Genomic DNA, 21,558 nt, shown 5'->3' with positions numbered 1-21,558 from the left:
GACTGGTCTCAGAGACAGATAATACATTTTAGTAATCTGATACCTTAACAAAACTTTCCCCAAAAAAGTTTGCCACATTTTTGCTGAGTACAAAGTGTTTCTGAAACATCTATTTTTGGTGCTGGAACATTTCAGCCAAAAAACAAAAAAAACAATGCAACCATAACCGTAACCATAAAAATGCCTAAAATCAGACTGTTCAAGATGGTGTTCAAGCTCTAACCCTAAAATCTTATTGGTTGATAGGAACGTTTTGCCAAGACTAACAAGGATGTTGATCCAGGAATACATCTGATGGATATCAAAGGTGCTACCTCAAGGCCAAACTTGTAGAAGAAGTAGTTGATGAAATATTTGGCACAGTTGAGGATGCCATCGTCCAGATGCTGCCGTGTGATATTGTGAAAAATCGTTCTTGTAACTGGAGGAGTTAGGTTGTTTTTCATACGGCACAAATCCTGGTGACGGTAAATTGTCACTTCAAATGCCAAGAGGGCCAGCATCAACAAGTTATTCTGTGGGGAAAAAGCAAATAGATAGGTATGAAATTCGAATAAAGAGCATATGTATAATCCAAAAGTCTTGAGTTAACCTAACTTAAACTTGATCTGTTCTAATAACTCTATTGAACCTTGTAGCTTGTTCTAGCTAGCAACAAACACTTTAGCATATTATATACCGTACATACAGTGCATTCAGAAAGTATTCAGACCCCTTGAATTTTTTACATTTTATGTTGCAGCCTTATGCTAAAATGCTTTAAATTATTTTATTTTTCACATCAATCTACACTCTATATCCCATAATGACAAAGCAAAAAAAATATTTTTGTTAGCTTTGCAAATTTATTAAAAATAAAAAACTGAAATATCACAATGACATTGACAAATATTCAGACCCTTAACTCAGTACTTAGTTGAAGCATCTTTGGCAGTGATTACAGCCTCAAGTCTTTTTGGGTATGATGCAACAAGCTTTGCACACCTGGATTTTGGGATTTTCTGCCATTCTTCTCTGCAGATCCTCTCAAACTCTGTCAGATTGGATGGGGACCGTCGGTGTACAGCCATTTTCAGGTCTCTCCAGAGATGTTCGATAGTGTTCATGTCTGGGCTCTGGCTGGGCCACTCAAGGACATTCACAGAGTTGTCCCTAAGCCACTCTTGCGTTGTCTTGGCTGTGTGCTTTGGGTCATTGTCCTGTTGGAAGGTGAACCTTCGGCCCAGTCGGAGATCCTGAGTGCTCTGGATCAGGTTTTCATTAAGGATATCTCTGTATTTTGCTGCATTCAACTTTCCTTCAATCCTGACCAGTCCCCCAGTCCCTGCCGCTGAAAAACACCCCCACAGCATGATGCTACCACCACCATGCTTCGCCGTTGGGATGGTATTGCGCAGGTGATGAGCGGTACATGGTTTCCTCCAGAAATGATGCTTGGAATTAAGCCAAACAGTTCAATCTTGTTTCTCACAGTCTGAGAGTCCTTTAGGTGCTTTTTTGAAAATTTCAAGTGGGCTTTCATGTATCTTGCACTGAGGAGAGGCTTCCGTTTGGCCACTCTGCCATAAAGCCCAGATCGGTGGAGTGTTGCAGTGATGGTTGTTCTTCTGCATGTTTCTCCCATCTCCACATATGATCTCTCGAGCTTAACCAGAGTGACTATCTTGGTCACCTCTCTTACCAAGGCCCTTCTCCCATGATTTCTCAGTTTGGCCAGGTGGCCAACTCTTCCTAGAGTCCTGGTTGTTCCAAACTTCTTCCATTTAAGAATTATGTAGGCCACTGTGCTCTTGGGAAACTTCAATGGAGTCTAAATGTTTTTGTAGCCTTCCCCAGATCTGTGCCTTGACACAATCCTGTCTCTGAGCTCTGCAGGCAGTTCCTTTGACCTCATGGCTTGGTTTCTGCTCTGATATGCATTTTCAGCTGTGAGATCTTATATAGACAGGTGTGTGCCTTTCCAAATCATGTCCAATAAATTGAATATGCCAAAGGTGGACTCCAATCAAAGTGTAGAAACATCTTGGGGGGCCTGGGTAGCTCAGCAAGTAAAGACTCTGACTACCACACCTGGAGTGCTGAGTGACTCCAGTCAGGCTTACTAAGCAACCAATTGGCCTGGGTGCTAGAGTGGGTAGAGTCACGTTGGGTTAACCTACTCGTGGTCACCATATTGTGGTTCTCACTCTCGGTGGGGCACATGGTGAGTTGTGAGTGGATGCCGCGGAGAATGACGTGAAGCCTCCACACTCGCTAGGTCTCCGCGGTTACGTGCTCAAAAAGCCACGTGATAAGATGCGCGGATTGACAATCTCAGACGTGGAGGCAACTGAGATTCGTTCTCTGCCACCCGGATTGAGGCGAGTCACTACGCCACCACGAGGATTTAGAGCGCATTGGGAATTGGGCATTCCAAATTGGGGAGAAAAGGGGAGAAAAAATTAGAAACATCTCAAAGATGATCTAGAGAAATGGGATGCACCTGAGCTAAATTTCAAGTGTCATAGCAAAGGGTCTGAATACTTATGTCAACTTGATATTTTAGTTTTTTTCTTTTTAATAAATTTGCAAAGTCATCAAAAATCTGGTTTTTGCTTTGTTACTATGGGGTATGGAGTGTAGATTGATTTGAAAAAAATAAATAAAAATAATAATAATAATTTAAAAGCATTTTAGCATAAGGCTGCATCATAACAAAATGCGAAGAAATGGGCAAAGAAACACAGACATTGGACAACAGATAATTGGAAAAGAGTGTTATGGATCTTAACCCCATTGAACTTTTGTGGGATCAGCTAGACTGTAAGGTGCGTAAGAAGTGCCCGACAAGACAGCCACAATCTTTTTGTACTTCATAACTCTAAGTATGGTGCTGCTGAGAATTAACAGATCCTCAATCAGTCATTGTCCTGATGATCCCTCAGTATTTGCTTCATGAGAAAAACAATACACACTGATTTTTCAAAAGTAATGTACCCAACCTCGACCTTACCATTAGCTCCACAATAGTAACCTAAAAAAAAAAAATTCAACATGACAGAAACTCCTCTAAATCCCAACATAACAGAATATTAAACACTAACAACCCAATTTGTTTTTATTTTGCATAAAAATTAATTAAAATAATTTTTTAAAAATGTATTCTCCCAATCCAGTCCCATGTAAACTGAAAATCCCCTGCCTGGCTTCAGCAATACATTGATGCAACAAATATTGTTAGCATAGTCCTAACACAATTGGATTAAGTGAACATAGATGGATTGTACACAATGAAATCAAGTTGAGACCAAATGTCAGTCTGGGTTTTTGTCAGACAGGACCGTGACATCATCATCCCATGTCTGTCTTGTGTTTCGTTGTCTGTCTTTGTGTGAGCGCACGGTTTTGGTTGTATTCCCTGCCGTGCGCTCTTCGATCTCTCTTGTTTCATGTCTGGAGTATGGTATGGTTTGGTTTTGGTCTGTGTCAGGATCCGGACACTCATGCTCAATGTCTGTCTGTTATTGACGTGGATGCATCGCGCTTATGTCATCTTGGCAGCATGCACTCGCGTCAGTAGTATGTCTCTCGTGAACACGGGTGCACCTCGCGTGCGCTGCGCGCCCGGGTCACAAGCTGTTTTCACATTGTGCTGAGGTTTGGTCACTTCTGTCTGAGATTTCAGGTTTGTGTGTGGCCGAACTCTCGCACAGTGTCCTGTCTTGTTTTTGTCACCTGTTGCATGCCATCGCGAGGCATACGCTTGGGTTTCGTTTAGTATGAGAATGCGTGGCATCGCTTTGTTTGGCGTTGCTATGCATTCTCTTGTCTTGTTTGTCAGTTGGCATGGGCGTATATTGCCTTGTTGTCTTGGCGATGTGCGCTCATGCCATTCAGGTGTTTTGTTGTCTTGTGAAAGCAATTGGCTTTGTTTTGTTTCTGTATCGCCGCATGTCTCTGTGTCTTACGTCATACCCCGCCTCCTTGTTTGCCCATTATTTATTTTTTAGTCACACCTGCCCTGTTTTGTTAACCTGTTGATTTCTCTCCCTATTTTAGTCTCCTCGTGTTTGCTGTCCAGGGCCAGTTCGTCTTGTTTCCAGTCTTGTGTGTCTTGTGTTTCCAGTCGGTCTTGCTTCCAGTCCCAGTCCTGTTCAGTCCGGTTGGTCCTGATTCCCTGTTACCCTCTGCCCCAGCCCTGGATTTTATTTACTTTGTTTTCCCCCCTTAGATGTAGTTTATGTTTATTGTTTTTCCTCCTTGTGGGAGTTTTATGTTGATTTTTGGGTTTTATATTTGTATTAAATAAACCTTTATTTTTCACTCTGCATTTGGGTCCTGAGCCTCTCTATTCCTGACACAAAATGCTAAAGAATTGTTTGCAATAGCTCATTTAAAATAAGTTAAATGAGCAAGCAGTAAAAGCACGTGAACACGTGAACATTTCATAGCAATGTGATCGTATCATTTTTTGATGACTGTGTTGAATATCACTTGGACTTTACACAATATAATTATGTTCTCATGTCAAACTTAAATGTATTAAGTTGGTTTCAAGTGTTCTGGTTTAGTATTTTCAATAGAGATGCTTTTTTCAGTGCACCAAAACCAAAATATTAGCAATAAAATCACATATTTGGGACAAGTGCAATTTGATTGGGCAACGGAGACTGACTCATCTCTTGTGACTTATTGACCTGCGATGTTTGTCAAAAAGATGTAAACAGAATGATTTTGGACCTTGACCATCTGTGTTTGTGTATTTGTGAGTGTATACATAAGCATATCTCACCCTCAGGTTCTCCAATAAAGGAGAGAACTTCCTGAGACCGACCCAGTTGGCTGGATCTACTGGGCCACTGTAGAGAAGAGACTTGTCCATCTCCAACCTCTGAGCATCTGTGTAGTTATCAGGCTGGAGGAGACAAAGAAATAATACAGTAGTGAGGTTGAAAATTACCATTTAAGCATGAATTCATGTGTTTGTATGGCCATTTGTTGGATGGCCAAGTGTCTCACCATAGTGCAGGTTTTGGAGTATATGGCAGGATTAATGGAGGTGAGCTGGTAAAGCATTTTGCAGACGATGATAACACAGGTCCAGACAGTGCATACACTGGACGCAAGCGGTCTAAACTGACTGAATGGCAGAGCAAACGCCCAGCTCACCAGGAACACATAATTAAACAGAGACACCTGAGAATGACAGAGAATATCATTGAGGACGGGACACATATTGATGGATGGTTACAAAATTTATGGATCACACTATAGCTTGTTAGAAACAATCCAACAAAAGCAACTGTGATGCCAAATATGCAAGTCCTTAATACAAAAATTATCTCTCTAAGGAACTCTACGGATTTCAAATCTCTGTGTCAATGGGGACTTCAACCTAGAACTCTTTATGTGTTTTTGGTTAGTGGATATGTCAGCTTATGGTTGGGCTTTTGGAATGGAAAGGCTGTATGGTAACAGGTTTTTTACTAGTCCAAGATGGTCTACAAGCTCTAACCTGCTTGACCAAGATGGTCTACTAGGCTGAAATGAGGCCCAATGGTTGATAGTCCAGCTGACTGACCATCTAGACCAGCTTGAACCAGCTAATGACCATGAATCACCCACTAAAAACCATATAAAACCAGCTAATACCTTAAGCTGGCTTAAAATTGATTTTCTAGCAGAGTATATGTTAACTTTCTTCTTAGAAGATCACCTAAGCTTCTGGCCCTAAAGTAAGCATGCATTTTCTCCCTCTCTCACCTCTTTGACTGAGACCCAGATGATGTAGGATGAGACAATCTTGATAATGTGAAGCTCCAGCAGCCACCAGATGAAGAGTTGCAGCTTCTGTACATACTCAAGGAACTTCAGGAACAGCACTGTCAGACGCTCCACCACCAGGTGCCATTTATTCTTCAGCTCTTCAGAGGAAATATGATACAAATCATTATTATCATGTTTTTGGGTATGGTAGCGTGGTAATACCATGTTTTTGGACATGTCCCATAGCAATACCAAACATATTCTTTGAAGAACATTGGAGTACATTTTAAATACCATGGAATTTGAATATGGCAGTTATTCAGTACCATGCTATACAGTGGCAAGTAAAAGTATGTGAACTCTTTGGAATTAGCTGGTTTTCTGCATTAATCGGTCATAAAATATGGTCTCATTTTCATCAAAATCACAAGTATATACAGACACAATGTGTTTAAGGTAACAACACACAAACAATTATAATCTTTAATATATTTACTGAACACATACCATTAAACCCCTAGGCTAAAGACATCCAAGTATTGAAACAAGATTGAAAGTGTGGGTTACTGTGGGCTACTTTGACTTACAAAAAGAACTCAAACATTTTGAGTTTGCTATTCACAAGAAGCATCTGCTGACGTGGACCATGCTTAGGAAATCTCAGAAGACCTACGATCAAGAATTGTTGCTTTGCATAAACCGCTTACAAAGTTATCTCAAAGAGCTCAGATATGCATCTGTCCACAGTTAGACAAACTGTCTATAAATGGAGATGATTTAGTACTGTGACTAATCTCCCTAGAAGTGGCCGTCCAGCCAAGATGACTCAAAGGGCACACAGCAGAATGCTCAATGAGGTAAAAAAGAATCCTAGAGTGACAGCTAAAGACTTGAAGGAATCATTGGTTAACATCTCTGTTCATGAGTTTACTATACGGAAAACATTAAACAGGCATGGTGTCCATGGCAGGACACCACGAAGGAAGCCGCTGCTTTTCAACAAAAACATTGCTACAAGCCTGAAGTTTGCCATAGACCACCTTGACACTCCACAACGCTACTGGGAAAATGTTTTGTAGACTGATGAAACTAAGGTTGAGCCTTAACCCAATAGAGATGCTGTAGAATGATCTCCAGAGAGCCGTTCACACCAGACATCCTAAGAATAAGGCTGAGCTGAAGCAGTTCTGTAAGGGAGAATGGTTAAAAATTCCTTCTGAACGTTGTGCAGGTCTAATCCGCAGCCACTGGAAATGCTTGGTTGAGGTTATTGCTGCCAAAGGAGGATCATATGGCAATAATTCAGTACCATCTTATATATCAAAGTACTATTGTATTACCATTTGAAATTATCATTGTACCATGCTATCGCCATAGTACTTTGTTGTAAGGGTAACAATAACACAGTCAAGTCTGTTAAATTTAAAATATAAATTCACAGTTCAAGTCCCCCAAAATTGTCAATTGTGAATTTTCATAACAATAAAAAAAGTTGGTATGCATGTATGCTTATTATGGGACGATAAATCTTGTGAGTAACAGAGATAGCATGAGTTTTGTAAGTACAATGTAACAGTGCTGTAATTTGACATTAAGTTTACAGGAGTGACTCACACTAAGATTAAGATCCAAAATCTCCACACTTAACTCTGAGACTACATTGTCTGTAACTAACACACCCAAGATGCTGTCTGTATACAATTCATGAGTCATCTCTACAATATGTGCAGAAAATATCCCATGCACCACCAAAGTTTGGCAAAACAGAGAATGCAAAAGAGGTTTTGAAACAGTTGTCAGTTGTTTTCAAGACAAGGACTAACAGCAAAAGGACACTGTACACAGACACTTAAAAACACATTTGTCACATTTATGATGCAGGAACGGTGTTAAAACATCTTTTGAATATTAAGACTCTTAAAACAGTCATAAAATATCGACACACACAGATGAAACAAAGTGACATGTTTTTGACATTTTTATGATATTCATAAAGTGCAAGTGGTTGTGTAACAACAGTTTAGAAAACCAAAGTTTGACCTGTTGTGGTAACTGAAGACTAAAACACAGCTGTTCTCTAGTGCACTTTACACTGAAAAAACATTTTAAACTAAAAAAATGTGCTTCATGTGGTAACATCTAAATTAACTGGTCTTATTCAAGTCAGAAAATATCACTGAGCATCACTGAATGAACCTGAATACATTAGATTATACCAACAAAACTAAATTTTACTAAACTAAAAACTAAAAATTTTAAGGGTTCTGTTTCATTCCTCCTGATTGCCAGAGGTGTGCTTAAGCACTAGTGGATTATCACAGCACCAGCTAGATAGGTCGAGAGAATATACCAACAAAGTCACGAAGTGACATAGGCTGAGCCACGAGGATAATAGCCACATTAGCTCAGCATTCAGCCTCTTTCGCTTTCTCGCCTGATAGAGATAGGTCGTCATTCTTTGTGTGATCCCGTGCTGTCAAGTGCAGCTTACTAGAGCAGTGAAGTATCATCCTCGCAAGCTGTGACAGTGTGCTCCTAAACCTTTTGGATCAGGATTGGATTATTTTGTCGGCATTTGGTGAGTTTTGTTTTTCATTGTATACACAATCTTTTTGTAACACTTTGTGCTTCTCGGTGCTATCTGGTGGCTAGTGTTCACCGCGCTGATAAGTTCGCAGTTCCCCGCTAACTTTTTCTCTATTATCTAAACCTCTATTCAGATTTTTGTGATATGCTGTGCTCCTCGGTGCAATCCGGCAGATCCAACTGATGTGTAAGCTGTGTCCCAATACTCTTCCCCCTGACGACGGCCATGATGTCTGTCCACCTTGTTTGGGAATTCAGCATTTGAGAGAGGCTATCATGGACCCGTGCTTGTCTTTTGCCTATGTCGGAGAGGCAGTTCTGGCTAGCTGGGTTAGACCCTAGTTCAACGGTGAAATTCGGGGAGTCAGAGTTACCCCCCACCACATGGACTCGGAATCGTTGTGTGTCTGCGGCAGCCGGTGCGCCCAATCAAAAAAAAAAAAAAAAAAAGACAAATTCACATAGCGATCATATGGAGGAGAATTCACTTTCTAGACATTTGCTGTCCTTTCTTCTGTGATGTCAGAGCTAAAACGTCTCCTTCAATCACTTCAGCCTGTGGTGTCTGCCACTCATGTAACTATAACACAGGAGGATGAGGATAGTTCAAATAAAGGAATTGGGGAAAAGCCTCTTGACTCCCCTTTTCTTTTACATCATTCTGACATGGATGTACTCTCTATCAGTGCTTCTGACTCTTTTTTTCACGATCAAATGGATGCTGTGGATTTTACTTCGCAATCTTCCCCCCAGGATGTTCATTCCGGTCTTTCAGCTGCAGGAGGTACTCGTGGGGATTCAGTTCAGTCAACAGGACAGGCTCCGTCCTCTTCGGATGACACTTTGGCTGTGCTTCAGATGGCAGTTGCTCGTCTAGGGCTGGACAAGTCACCTGCCCAACCAGCCCAGTCCAATGTCTTTTTAGACAGTTCTTAGCTGCGACCTCCTTTGCTATGCCACCGTGCAAAGATTTTGTGTCAGAACTTTCCAACGCCCTCACTGGTCCGGTGCGCCTATGTGGCGATCAAAGACCGCTCGTACGCTAGTGTCTATGGCTGAAGCAGATTCCACTGGGGTGAGCCGTGCTCCAGAAATAGAACAGCCTGTCACAGGCCTGGTGGTGTCACCTGAAGAGGCCCTACGGGGGCAATGTGCAATGCCCCAGTGCCCAATGTGGTCACACAGACTCGCTGCTGAAAAAGGCATACAAATCTGCTGCCGATATAACCCGCACCGAGAATACAATCTGTCAATTACTCCTAGCTACCACCAGTGCATTAGAGTCGGCAAACGTTGACCCCTCAGTTTCTCAGTTCCTGCAGACAGCTCTTCTGACTATGGGCCATGTGACCCGTGAACTAGATACTCTTACCACCACACTTCTGGCAGCCCGCTGCCAAGTGTGGCTTGCTCAGTTGAAACTCCCTGAGGATTGTAAGAAGACTCTGCAGGACCTCCCAATCATTCCTGAGCATCTCTTTGGGCCTAACATTCCAAAACTGCTGGAAAAGAGAGTGAAATTGTCTGAGGCCACTTGCCAGCTGACACATGTGCAGAGCAATCCTGCCTTTGAGGTGCCGACAGCTCAAGCTCTCTATCGCTATACAATGCCATGAACAACACATCCGCCTGCATCCTACTCCACAGCCTCAGAACCCTCAGAGGCCCTGTGCTGCTGATGATGCTCGAGGTTTTTGACCTCATCATCGGCGGTTGCCAGGGGAACCACACCAGCACCCCACCACTGCCACTAAAAGTCGCACCCATAAAGTCTGAGGTGCTTGGGCTGGTGGTCGATCGTTTTTCAATGCACACCTACAATACTGGAGGAGCACAACATTAGATCTCTGGGTTTTGACTACCCTGAGCGGGGGTATGATTTACAGTTTCGACGCTGGTCCCCCAAGTTCTCGAGGATTGTCCCTACAGTGGTCAGGGAAGCAGTTTGTTCAGTGGCTCTCAGGAAATTTGTACTCTGTTGGAGAATGAAGCCATAGAAAAGGTTCATCCACTCATTCAAAGGGAGAGTTTTTATTCAACTTATATTCTAGTTCCGAAAAAAGATGGTGGTTTTGTCCAATTCTCGATTTAAGGCATCTAAACGTGCTCCTGAAAACTCTACCTTTTCGAATGTTACGTGCAGCTGACATTCTTCGGTCTGTCATGAGGGAGGATTGGTTTACAAGCGTCAACTTAAAGGATGAAAATTTAATGTTCCGACTGCACCTCAGCACAGGAAGTTTCTTCGATTCAGTTGCGAAAACCATGCTTACTAATTCAAGGTCCTACCATTCGGTCTGTCTCTGGCCCCTTGTGTTTTCAAGAGGTGCATGAGTGCAGCTCTGTTTCCTCTATGGTCCAGAATAATGCAGATCCTTCCTTATTTGGACAACTGGCTGCTTTGTGCCCCCACAAGGCATCAAGTTGCCCGCAACACCAGACTGCTTTTAAAGCATGTGCAGAAACTCAGTCTCACTGTAAACAAGACAACGAGTTGCCTGATTCTGGTGCAATTGGTTACTTTCATTGGGATGACTTTGTACTCTCTTGCAATGTCTGCCACTCTGTCACATGCTCGGGCAGACAATATTCTGCAGTTCCTTGCTCGTTTCCGGCTTGGAACGATGTTGCCATACAGAGTGTTACTACAGCTTATGAAGATGCTGACTGCTGCCACTTCTGTGATTCCACTGGTCTTGCTCCACGTCAGGCCTCTCCAGCGGTGGAACAACAGTTTGCGGTTGAACCCCACCAGACATCGTCATCAGTTTATTGTTGTTTCCCACCGTTGTGTTCATGCATTGACATAATGGAATTGCTGGGAAAATTCCTGTTTAATGACAGGTGTACCCCTTGGGGTCATTCCTTCTCATCAGGAGGTGGTAAAAAACCGATGCTTTCCTCATGGGGTGGGGTGCAACATGGAATCACAGGGGTATTTGTGGTCATTGGTCTCAAGACCACATCAACCTAATGGAATTACATGCGGTATTCCTAGCCCTGCAATATTTCTTGCCAGTTCTGGCAGGCCGTCATGTGCTCATTCGGTCTGACAACACCTCGATGGTGTTCCACCTGAACCATCAGGGTGGCACGAAGTCACTCAAGTCCTTGCATCTTAAAAGATTCTCACCTGGTCTCTTCCCCGACTAGCATCACTGAGGGCAGTTCACCTCCCGGGTTCAAGCAACCAGGTAGCAGATGCTCTGTCAAGGGATCTTCTGCATACGGGAGAATGGAGGCTTCACCCGGATATGGTGCAGAGCATATGGCATCAGTTCGACGAAGCAGAAGTGGATATTTTTGCATCAGAAGGGACAACCCATTGTCGCTTGTGGTTTGCGAGGACAGAGACATCGAGGCCAAACTGCCTACTTTATGTATTTCCTCCTATTCCACTGTTGTGGGAGACATTACCCAGATTTTTTGAATATCTCAGCTATGTAGGTCCAACAGTGTAATCAATATTTATGTCCATTTTTAATATAAATTCTCCTCCCTGCTCAGTAGGTGGCAATATGCAGAAAGAATGTGAATTTCCAAAAACAAAAAAAAAGAAGTGAAAGTGAAAGTGAAAAGGGAGATTTATAGTAAAAAAGGACTTAAACATTGATATGTTTCTCACCTACACCTATCATATCGCTTCTGAAGGAATGGATTTAACCACTGTCATATGGATTACTTTTATGCTGCCTTTATATTCACTTGCATTGCATGGATCTACAGAGCTGAGATATTTTGTTTGTGTTCAAAGAAAAAAAAAAAAAGTCAAACACATATGGGATGGCATGAGGGTGAGTAAATGATGAGAGATTTTTCATTTTTAAGTGAACTATCCCTTTAAGGTAACAATTGCAGGTAACCACTTTTTGCAGTGTAGCTCAGAGATAATATTGAAACACACTAAATTAATCAAACAAAAAGAAGCTGCCTTCTTAAGACTGTGTGATGTTAAAATTATTCAGTCTTTCTGCAGTTTAGTTGAGCAATTCAATACAATGGTGTGCAAGACAGAATACTTGCTCTTCCCCAGGCCTGCTTGTAAAAGTGTTTACACATTAAACAGGTCTAGACAGTTTTATCCTGGTCTGTTTATCTTGCTGGCCCTGTTCTGCCCCATGAGGTCAGAAAAAGCCTCTTCCAGTTGTTTTGCTCCAATGAGAGTAACCAATATAAATTCAGAATTTCTTAGAACATTTTATTCAAGCCAGGATGTAAAATGTTTTGCCTGGTCTGTTTGCATTTAAATTAATATGGTTAAAAGACATTTTTAATTTAAATCAATGTAATTATCCTATGGACCATCTGCAGGGATATGTTCTAACTTTACTTTAGGATGTTAAAAATGGGAAAGATGCGCTTTAGTTTTCAAATTCCCCTCTTAGTTCACATCTAAGCTGAGATCTGTAACTGAATACCAAACTGAATGTTTGATGGAAGACCTCACATCGTTTTGTAGTTCCAATCAAGGATGGATGATTGGAACTGCTAGGAAAAGAAAGAAAGAGAGAGAGAGAGAGAGAGAGAGAGAGAGAGAGAGAGAGAGAGAGAAATGGGAGAAATCTGAAAGTCAGAAATACCTGATCCTTGGTTTGGCACTGGTTCTGGTGCCATCTGGCTGATGTAGCTTTCAGACATGAAGTGAGGCTCAAATTCAGACATCTTCTTCTCCCTTTGTTTTATATCCTCCTCCCCTTTCTCCAGGTCTGCTCTCTCCTCCACCTCCTCCTCGTTCATGGTGGAGTTAAATGTAGGTTTGACCATGGAGATATCAACCAAACTACCATCCAGATGCACAAGCCTGACAAAACAAGGAAAATGTGTGAAGAGGATATTAATGATAAGACAAGCCAATTCACTTTTTTAATTTGAACATTCATATTTCACACAAAATCAGTCTAAAATAAAGGTTCAAACAAAAACTGAAAAATAAGTCAAACAGTATCTTACCATTTCCAGGTACATGAAACTGTTTTTGTTCATAAATAAAGTGTAAACTATAAATAAATAAGATTGGTTGATATTGGGCTACTGTTAGTTTAGTTACTAACTACTAAGCAATACTAAGGAATTGCTACAATGGCTCAGAAAAGTAAAATTAGTCAGACTAGAGAAAAGGTTTAGCATCATTTATTTCAAGATGCCACTTTGGTTATCTAATTCAATTACATTAATACATTTGAGTGTGGCTCAAAAACCCAAATATGATTTGGGGCCACTGTATTGGATACATCCTTTATGCTTTGGATAGAAAGCCTTTCTTAGACAATCTATATTGTTATTCAAAAGCTCTTTTAGTCAATTATGTATTGATCTTATATGGTTAACTACAGTGACAAAGTATAAGAGTCATTCTTTATCTATCATAAGACCAATGGCTCCTACACTAATGTTAAAAAAAATTCTCATAGGAGAACAGAAACTAGTAATAATGATGCATAACATTTCTGAAAATATCCTTTTGAGTAAAACATGGAATACAGATGACTTAACTTACAACCAACCAACACAATAATGACAACAAAGCAACATAAAACGTCATGTGATTATGACCAAAACCTTAACTGTACCTGGAGATAGTGCTCTTTTGTTTGTCAGCTACAGTCTTGATGTCGGTGAGCTGTAGGAAGCGCTCATGGAAGTAGTGTAGGTGTAGGATACAGACCAGCAGGAAAGAGGTGGGAATGAAGATCCGTGTGAACAGAGCAGGAACTGAGAACTTCTCCAGACCAAGATCTCCCAGCCTGCACAGGTGATAGTTTAGTTAGTGACGGGCCGGCACAGTCTTGAATATTGTAAATACATATGAAGGCACAGACAACCAAACTACAAATGAATATTACAACATGCTTAAACATAACATTAAGTAAGTATATCTGAAATGCATTCTTACTTCTCTCTGCTCATTCCAGTCATGTTGGACCACACCTGAATGGAGGACTCAAACTGGAAGGTGTAGACTAGAATAAGCACCAGCATGGTGTACACCACCACTGACATCCAGAAATACTTCAACATCCACCGCCACCTCTCATAGTGCAACTGAAACAACAATCATACCTCACATTAACTGACAACAAAGAAACAAAAATCATTATATCTGCTCCAACATACAAAGCAAACAGTAGACAAACAAAACAAACAAACAAACAAACAAACAATTAAACAGCCATTACACACACAAAAAAAAAAAACACACAACAGACGACAGACAAACCAAAAAAACAAACAAAATTATGTAGGAAAAAAAACAGAAAACAAAGCAGACAATAATAATAATAATATTAGTAAACCAAAGAGATTAGAATAAAACAAATAGACAAAAAAAAAAAAAACAAACAGATAGTCAACAAATAAAAAACAAACAGATGGCAGACAAAAACAAAAACAAACAAAACAAACCAAAACACATACAAACAAACAGATGGTAGTTAAACAAAAAACAAACAAATTAATTCTACACTGATTGCAGTCCAAAGATTTGTTTATAATAAATAAAAAGCCAAATGTCAGTTTCTTACTTTAATACAAAATCTATGAATATGAAAAAAAAATAATCATTTAAATGTTTTACGTGTCAAAGTTCAAGCAAGTGTAGTTTATATGTAATGCCACATGCTCAATTCAACAAGAGACCAACACAAACCTGATAAAGTGCCACGCAAAAAAGAAACATCATCATGTAAATGATCTTGTACATGACGATCCGTCCTTCAAAGCTCACAAAAAAGAACATGCCACCACAGATGTAGATCCAATATTTGTTGAGCATGACCATGACTGTACTGGCCAGAACGTCCATCATCTCTCTGTGTCCCCCGGCCTCACCATCCAACTCCTCTATAACACACACATACATGTGTAGAAACACATTGTGACATAATATTGGCAGGTAAGAAAGGACTATTAAGAAACAGTAAAAAATGGGATTTTCTGGGGCAGCAATCCGTAATAAGGAGGAAACATAATGTTTCTGTACATGGATAATTTCTCTCACCGTGTGTGTGTATCTCCACTTTGATATCAGACAGATGGGTTTCATCAGTCTGTCTCTCTCTTCTCTCTGTCAAAGCCTGTCTCAGCAACAGCCAGAAACTGAGGAGGCACAGGATCTACACAAACACACACAAACAAACACACACGCACATACACATCCATCAAAACACACATCCAACAAAGCACAGATTTTGCTATCATATAGGAACATATTGTAAACATCTTAACATATCTAAATTACACAATACATTGATAGACACAGGCCCAACACATATACTGGTCTTACTTTAGAGCCCAGTTCCCGGAAGGGCACGTCTTTCTTCAGGAAGAGTCCAGGCACTGGTTGCAGTGACTCAAAGCTCCAGATGTACTGCAGGATGATGAGCAAGTTCCCGTAGAACACCATGAATGGAGAGGTGATCATTGAGTACTTCCTCCTGTCCCTTACCATCCATAGTGTGCACGACCAGATGAGGAAGACAAAGGTCAGCCAACTCACGTACGTAATACTCCACGCCTGAGAAGAAAATAAGAGGAAATGGAATCAGAATGACTAAAGGATCCATACAGAGAAAAATACATTAAGTTTTTAAGTTAACATTAAGCTAGGGTGTTCAAAGTTGCACGTAAACTAGCAAAAAAGTGTCAAGGTAATACCTTGGTTTTGTGGATGTGTACCATGCTAATACCATGGTATTATTTGTTGTACCTTGGAGTACCATGTAAATACCATGGTATATGAATTTCTTAATTCATTACCATAGTATATATCAAATTACCATTGCATTACAATCTAATACCAATGATTACGTTGAACTAACAAAGACTACCATGGTGTTACTATGTTTCTTTAGACATGTATCCATTAGCAGTAAAGTACAATGATATTACCATGTTTTCTTGGACAGGTACCATGTAAATAACATGTTTTTGGACATATACCTTGGTAATACTATGGTATTCTTTGAAGTTCCTTAAAGTAACATGTAAGTACCATGGTAAATGAATGTGGTAATCATTCAGTACCATAGTATATTTCAAATTACCATTGTATTACCATCTGATAGCATTAATCTAGTTGAACTAACAAAGAGTACCATCATGTTACTATGTTTCTTTAGACATGTAGCATGTAAATAACATGTTTTTGTACATATACCTTGGTAATGCGATGTTATTTTTGTTGTTCCTTGACATACCATGTAAGTACCATGGTATTCTTTGTTGTACCCTGGAGTACCATGTAAAAACCATGGTATAAGAATTTGGTAATCATTTATTACCATAGTATATATCAAATTACCATTGTATTACTGATAATTGTATTAATCTGATACCATCAATCTAGTTTAAAATCCATAAACAATAAAGTACCACGATATTGCTATGTCTTTTGTAAACATGAAAATAGTTATAATAGTAATAACAAGTAATAAAATAGTAATAACATGTTTTTTTTGGACATGTACCATGTTAAAACCATGGTATTCTTTGACGTACCTTGAAGTACTATGTAAATACCATGGTATATACAGTATATATATGGTAATCATTCATTACTATAGTATGTATCATTGTATTACCCACTCGTACCCTCATTGTACTATTTCAAACAAAACATTACCATGGTCTTAGGGTTTTTGGACATATAACTTGGCAATACCATGGTATTATTTGATGTAACTCAGAATCCCATGTAAATACCATGGTATATGAATATAGTAATCATTCATTACCATGACATATCAAAGTATCATTATATTACCAACTCATACCACCAATTTAGTTGTACTAGCAATAACAAAACATTACCATGGTCTTACCAAGGGTTTTTGGACATATACCTTGGTAAGACCATGGTATTCTTTGATGTAACTTGGAGTACCGTGTAACATGTAAATACCATGTTATATGTATATAGTAATAATTCATTACCATGACACATATCAAAGTACCATTGTATTACCAATGCAAACCATCAATGTAGTTGTACTTATGCTAATAAAATATAACCATGGTCTTACTAAGCATTTTTGGACATATACCTTGGTAATACCATGGTATTCTTTGATGTAACTTGGAGTACCATATAAAAATGGTATATAAATATAGTAATCATTCATTACCATGACACATATCAAAGTAGAAATGTATTACCCTCAATTTACTAAAAAAGATAATCATTCATTACCATAGAATGTATCATTGTATTACCCACTCGTGCCCTCAATGTACTTTTTCAAACAAAACATTACCATGGTCTTACTAAAGGTTTTAGGACATATACCTTGGTAATACTATAGTATTCTTTGATTGTAATTTAAGAGTACCATGGTACATGAATTTTGTAATCATCATTCATTACCATAGTATATACAGTATAAAAATATAACTGTAGTACCATCTGATAGCATCAATGTACAATGGAACAACCACAGAACGTTTTGTAAGAGTATTTATCAGGCTTCCAAGTTTAACTGACTAATCGTGTCTCATTTTGAACAGAATTCCAGCTTTTGACTGTACTTTTGCTGACATTTCAATGTCCAAAACCTTGCAGTGGTTTCATGTAGAGTTCCTAACAAAATCCCAAAGGTATATGCCAAAAAACCCTCTCAAAACTGGCCTCAGCTGAGCCTTCAATCAACATGTCACATGCTTATTGGTACTTTACATGGATTGTGGGTCACCAATGTAGGACCTCCATTCAGCATGAACCCAACCAGAAAGTTTCTGCACATGGTACACATTTACCCATGTCCATATAGATCTGTCATGAGTAATGACCAAATTGGCCACCTAAGAAAACCAGGCGTGGGTGGGTGACCCCTGCATAGAGGGTCTGAAATGACTTCTGAAAAGCACTACTGTCATACTGGACTCACCATCATTGCAATAAGAGCGCAGATGTAGCTCTGTTTCATGATAAACCTGAAGGCCTTCACCACAGAGTTCACACGAACGACCTTTCCAAATGAGTGGGGAGCCTCAGAAAGCTCGACATACACAGAGTCCATCTTGTAAACGCTGCCGTCCATTTTCTCTGAAAATTTTTTTTTTTTTTTAAGAAAGACAAACAGTTAATGTCGGACCCTGTGAATCATCTAATATCTTAGCCCTTGAAAATGAATGTAGGGCTGAGTTATTCTGGGCATTTTTGGGACTGCATTTCCAAGAACTTACGGAAATGTATGTGAATATTATATTTTAGGAACATGTTGCAGGTGTTTGTGGGAACACTATGCAGCTAAGTGGAATGGAATACTAGCTTACTTCTTAGTGAATACTGCAAAGTATACACTGTACACTGCCTACTATTTAAAAAAATTGTGAGTGGAAAAGTAGGTATTATCCAACGATAAATGCTTTAAAGAGTAGGATGCTACATTGTTGTCACATGACCTCATCACGTTGCATGTAGGGCTGAAACGATTAGTCAACGTTATCGACAACGTCGACAATAAAAAACTGTCGACAAAAATTTTCGTTGTCGAATAGTCGTTTGATGTCATCTAATGTAACATGAGATCACATTAAACTCTAATGATGACACGTGAGAGCAGCACTGCAGTTCGCACCTGACTGAGGAGAGGAAGAATTACACAGCTCACAGTCCAGAACTTTCCAAACAGCTTCAGGTGATGTAGATCGCAAAGTATGAGGGAATTATACAAAAATACCAAATAAGTAAATACAGAAGCACTCTTGTTGTAGAATAAGCGGAGCCGGAGTTCTTTAAAGGAAACACATCGGCGTTACATCTTAAATGCAGTTATTTATAATGCGTTACAGCTTTATTAAAGTTCAAATAATACGGAAGCAGATTATGTAAATAACTACAAACTCTGAAACTGGCATTTCTCTGTGCGGTCAGCGCCTCTTCTATGAGTTGTGCGAAGTGTCCTGATCTAAGGGGGAGAGATTGAAACTGCACTCGGCTGAGGCACACTCTGTCATGGGGATGCTCATCCCTCGAGCGCGCACGCTTAATGCAGCTAGATTATAACGTGATGACTCGCGACTTATTGAATCAATATATATGTCACTGTGCATTTCTTATCGTGAAGAAAATTGGCAGTTAGATTTTTGTGAGTTAAAGATGGATTGAAGTGAACAGGAAGGTGAGAGAGGGTAGTCTTCACCCCATTATACACTGCAACAAAATACGTTTTTGATTTGTTTTTGTTTTGGCTTGTTTTCCAATATAAATACCTAAAACTCCTTTAAAACAACTTACATTTTCTTTAGCAGCTATACTGCAGAATAAGCAAATTGTTATCTGAGAATGTGGAATATAATATTAAAAATACAAATATTTAAAAATGTCTAAAAATCCTTTAAAAAAAGATGCATTCACCTGAAAAGCAGCATATAAAATATTTAGACTTGCTTTTAGAGAATACATCTTGAATATAAGTATATTTTGTCTTACCAAGTGAAAAAATACACTTATATACAAAATACTCATATTTAAGATACATTCTCTTAAAGCAAGTCTTTTTTGCAGTGAGTTTCTTTACTGAATTAAACTTATTACTAAGTATTTTTTCCTTTAATTCAGTGAATGTCATTTAGAGGTATTTTTAAAAGATGATTTTGTCCTCTTTATTGTTAGCAGGCCAATTTAATACAACCTTTTAAGTCGGGGCTTAAGCTGAATAATCGGAAAAGAGCTAATGATTAATCATTACAATAATCGTCGAATAATCGAATAATCGTTCTAATAATCGTTCAAATTTATCGATTATCAAAATAATCGTTAGCTGCAGCCCTAGTTGCATGTGTGGTGTCAAGTTATTATCCTGGAAATAAAAAATAGTTTCCATTCAATTTTGTGAGAAAAATGAATTAACATTTGGCAATGTGATCAAATAATGAGTCAAAATAGAGCTTTTAAAAATCACATTACTTCCAGTAAATTCATCACACTGGAAATGGAAGGTCAAGTTAAGATCGCATTGCATTATGAGATACAGTATTTGTACAGTATGTTCTGCAGTGCACATTTTGGACAATTAAGTACATTATACATACTATATACAGCAGAAATGATCAAAGCAGTAAGGATGGTTGATGTATAATGTGTCCATGAACCTACTATTTATCAACATCAAGATTTAACGTTAAAATTTTAGCCCATGAAACTGGTCACCCTTTCTTTAAGATTTTCTCCATTTCTAATAACGTTTTATCTTCACTAGTTCATTTTAAATGGTCCTGTGGTGTGACAAATTAATTTTTAAAAGTGCAAATATTCCATTTATGGTCATAAAAGGGGTATGCATAATAATTAGAAGAGAATTTGAAAAATGCAGCTTAAAATAGTTTTACAGGTTATTGAATCTTCATACTTGGAACACCAAAAAGGGAAAAGGTCTTTGTCAGTAAATAAGACAATACCATTTCTTGCAAACCATTTAGCTGAACTTCCACCCCATAAACTCTTAGCCAACTATTTTGGAATTTGTTTAGTCATAGGATCGGGGAAGAGGCTGACTTACGTGGATCAGTCCCTGTCTGGTCTGCTTTATAATGAGGGGTTGAGTAAAGCTCCAAAGACTTCGGCCCATTTTCATGAGGAACTGATGTGAAGTCCAGTGAGGCTCCATTGGATGTTACAGTCAATACCTGAGAGAGAGTTCACTGTGCATTATGTAATGATTCATCAGAAGCAGTGTATTATTGATTTCAATAGTGACAGGCTCAAGAATTTATCTATGGTTATTTAGTATGCTCAATTCAGTGAATGGTGCTCATTAATTAAAGTAAAACTGAAACAAAAACCTCTGGCGTGCTGTAGCCATCTTGTGTGGAGAGCAGCTGAAAAAAAATCACGATCATCTCGTGAGGACTACATCTACAGTATACTTTACATTTTGAAAACACGCTAATGCAAAATAGGTGATATACATGTGTTTTGCTACACAAACTTTTACTTCAAAAAGCGTAAATGGTGAAAGAACTTAATAGTATAAGTGAAAAACTATTATGAAAGAGTGAGATTAGATATACATATATAAGAAGTGTGTGATTATGAAAATTTAGTAATTATGAGAGACTTTATTTTGAATGTTTGACAGACTCCTACATTTTTCTCATCTGTGCAGTAGTGTGCCATTCTCCACAGCTGTCTTTTCTTTTCTGCAGTGTAAACGGCAAAATGGCTTTCAGGAGATTCTGGTTCCTCTTTTCCCTCGGGCTCTCTCTCTTCCTCTTTTATCTGCTGACCAA

The 21,558-nt window shown here is 39.2% G+C and overlaps 1 protein-coding gene across 1 annotated transcript in view; it reads right to left on the bottom strand.

Moving 5' to 3' along the window:
* Window positions 1–21,558, bottom strand: part of LOC127431508 (piezo-type mechanosensitive ion channel component 2-like) — a 167,758-nt gene that overhangs the window by 38,606 nt on the left and 107,594 nt on the right. The window contains exons 9-22 of the mRNA XM_051681948.1: window positions 21,416–21,550; window positions 21,112–21,147; window positions 20,829–20,955; window positions 18,213–18,370; window positions 15,614–15,844; window positions 15,329–15,443; window positions 14,978–15,171; window positions 14,225–14,373; window positions 13,902–14,075; window positions 12,912–13,132; window positions 5,743–5,903; window positions 4,999–5,175; window positions 4,772–4,894; window positions 315–515 (exon numbers count right to left, since the gene is read on the bottom strand). Coding sequence (XP_051537908.1) covers window positions 315–515; window positions 4,772–4,894; window positions 4,999–5,175; window positions 5,743–5,903; window positions 12,912–13,132; window positions 13,902–14,075; window positions 14,225–14,373; window positions 14,978–15,171; window positions 15,329–15,443; window positions 15,614–15,844; window positions 18,213–18,370; window positions 20,829–20,955; window positions 21,112–21,147; window positions 21,416–21,550 — 2,202 coding nt within the window. The remainder of the gene's footprint in view (window positions 1–314; window positions 516–4,771; window positions 4,895–4,998; window positions 5,176–5,742; window positions 5,904–12,911; window positions 13,133–13,901; window positions 14,076–14,224; window positions 14,374–14,977; window positions 15,172–15,328; window positions 15,444–15,613; window positions 15,845–18,212; window positions 18,371–20,828; window positions 20,956–21,111; window positions 21,148–21,415; window positions 21,551–21,558) is intronic.

The sequence above is a fragment of the Myxocyprinus asiaticus genome, chromosome 41 (genome assembly GCF_019703515.2).
Source record: "Myxocyprinus asiaticus isolate MX2 ecotype Aquarium Trade chromosome 41, UBuf_Myxa_2, whole genome shotgun sequence".
Classification (NCBI taxonomy): Eukaryota; Metazoa; Chordata; class Actinopteri; order Cypriniformes; family Catostomidae; genus Myxocyprinus; species Myxocyprinus asiaticus.
This window is presented reverse-complemented; position numbering and strand designations above follow the sequence as displayed.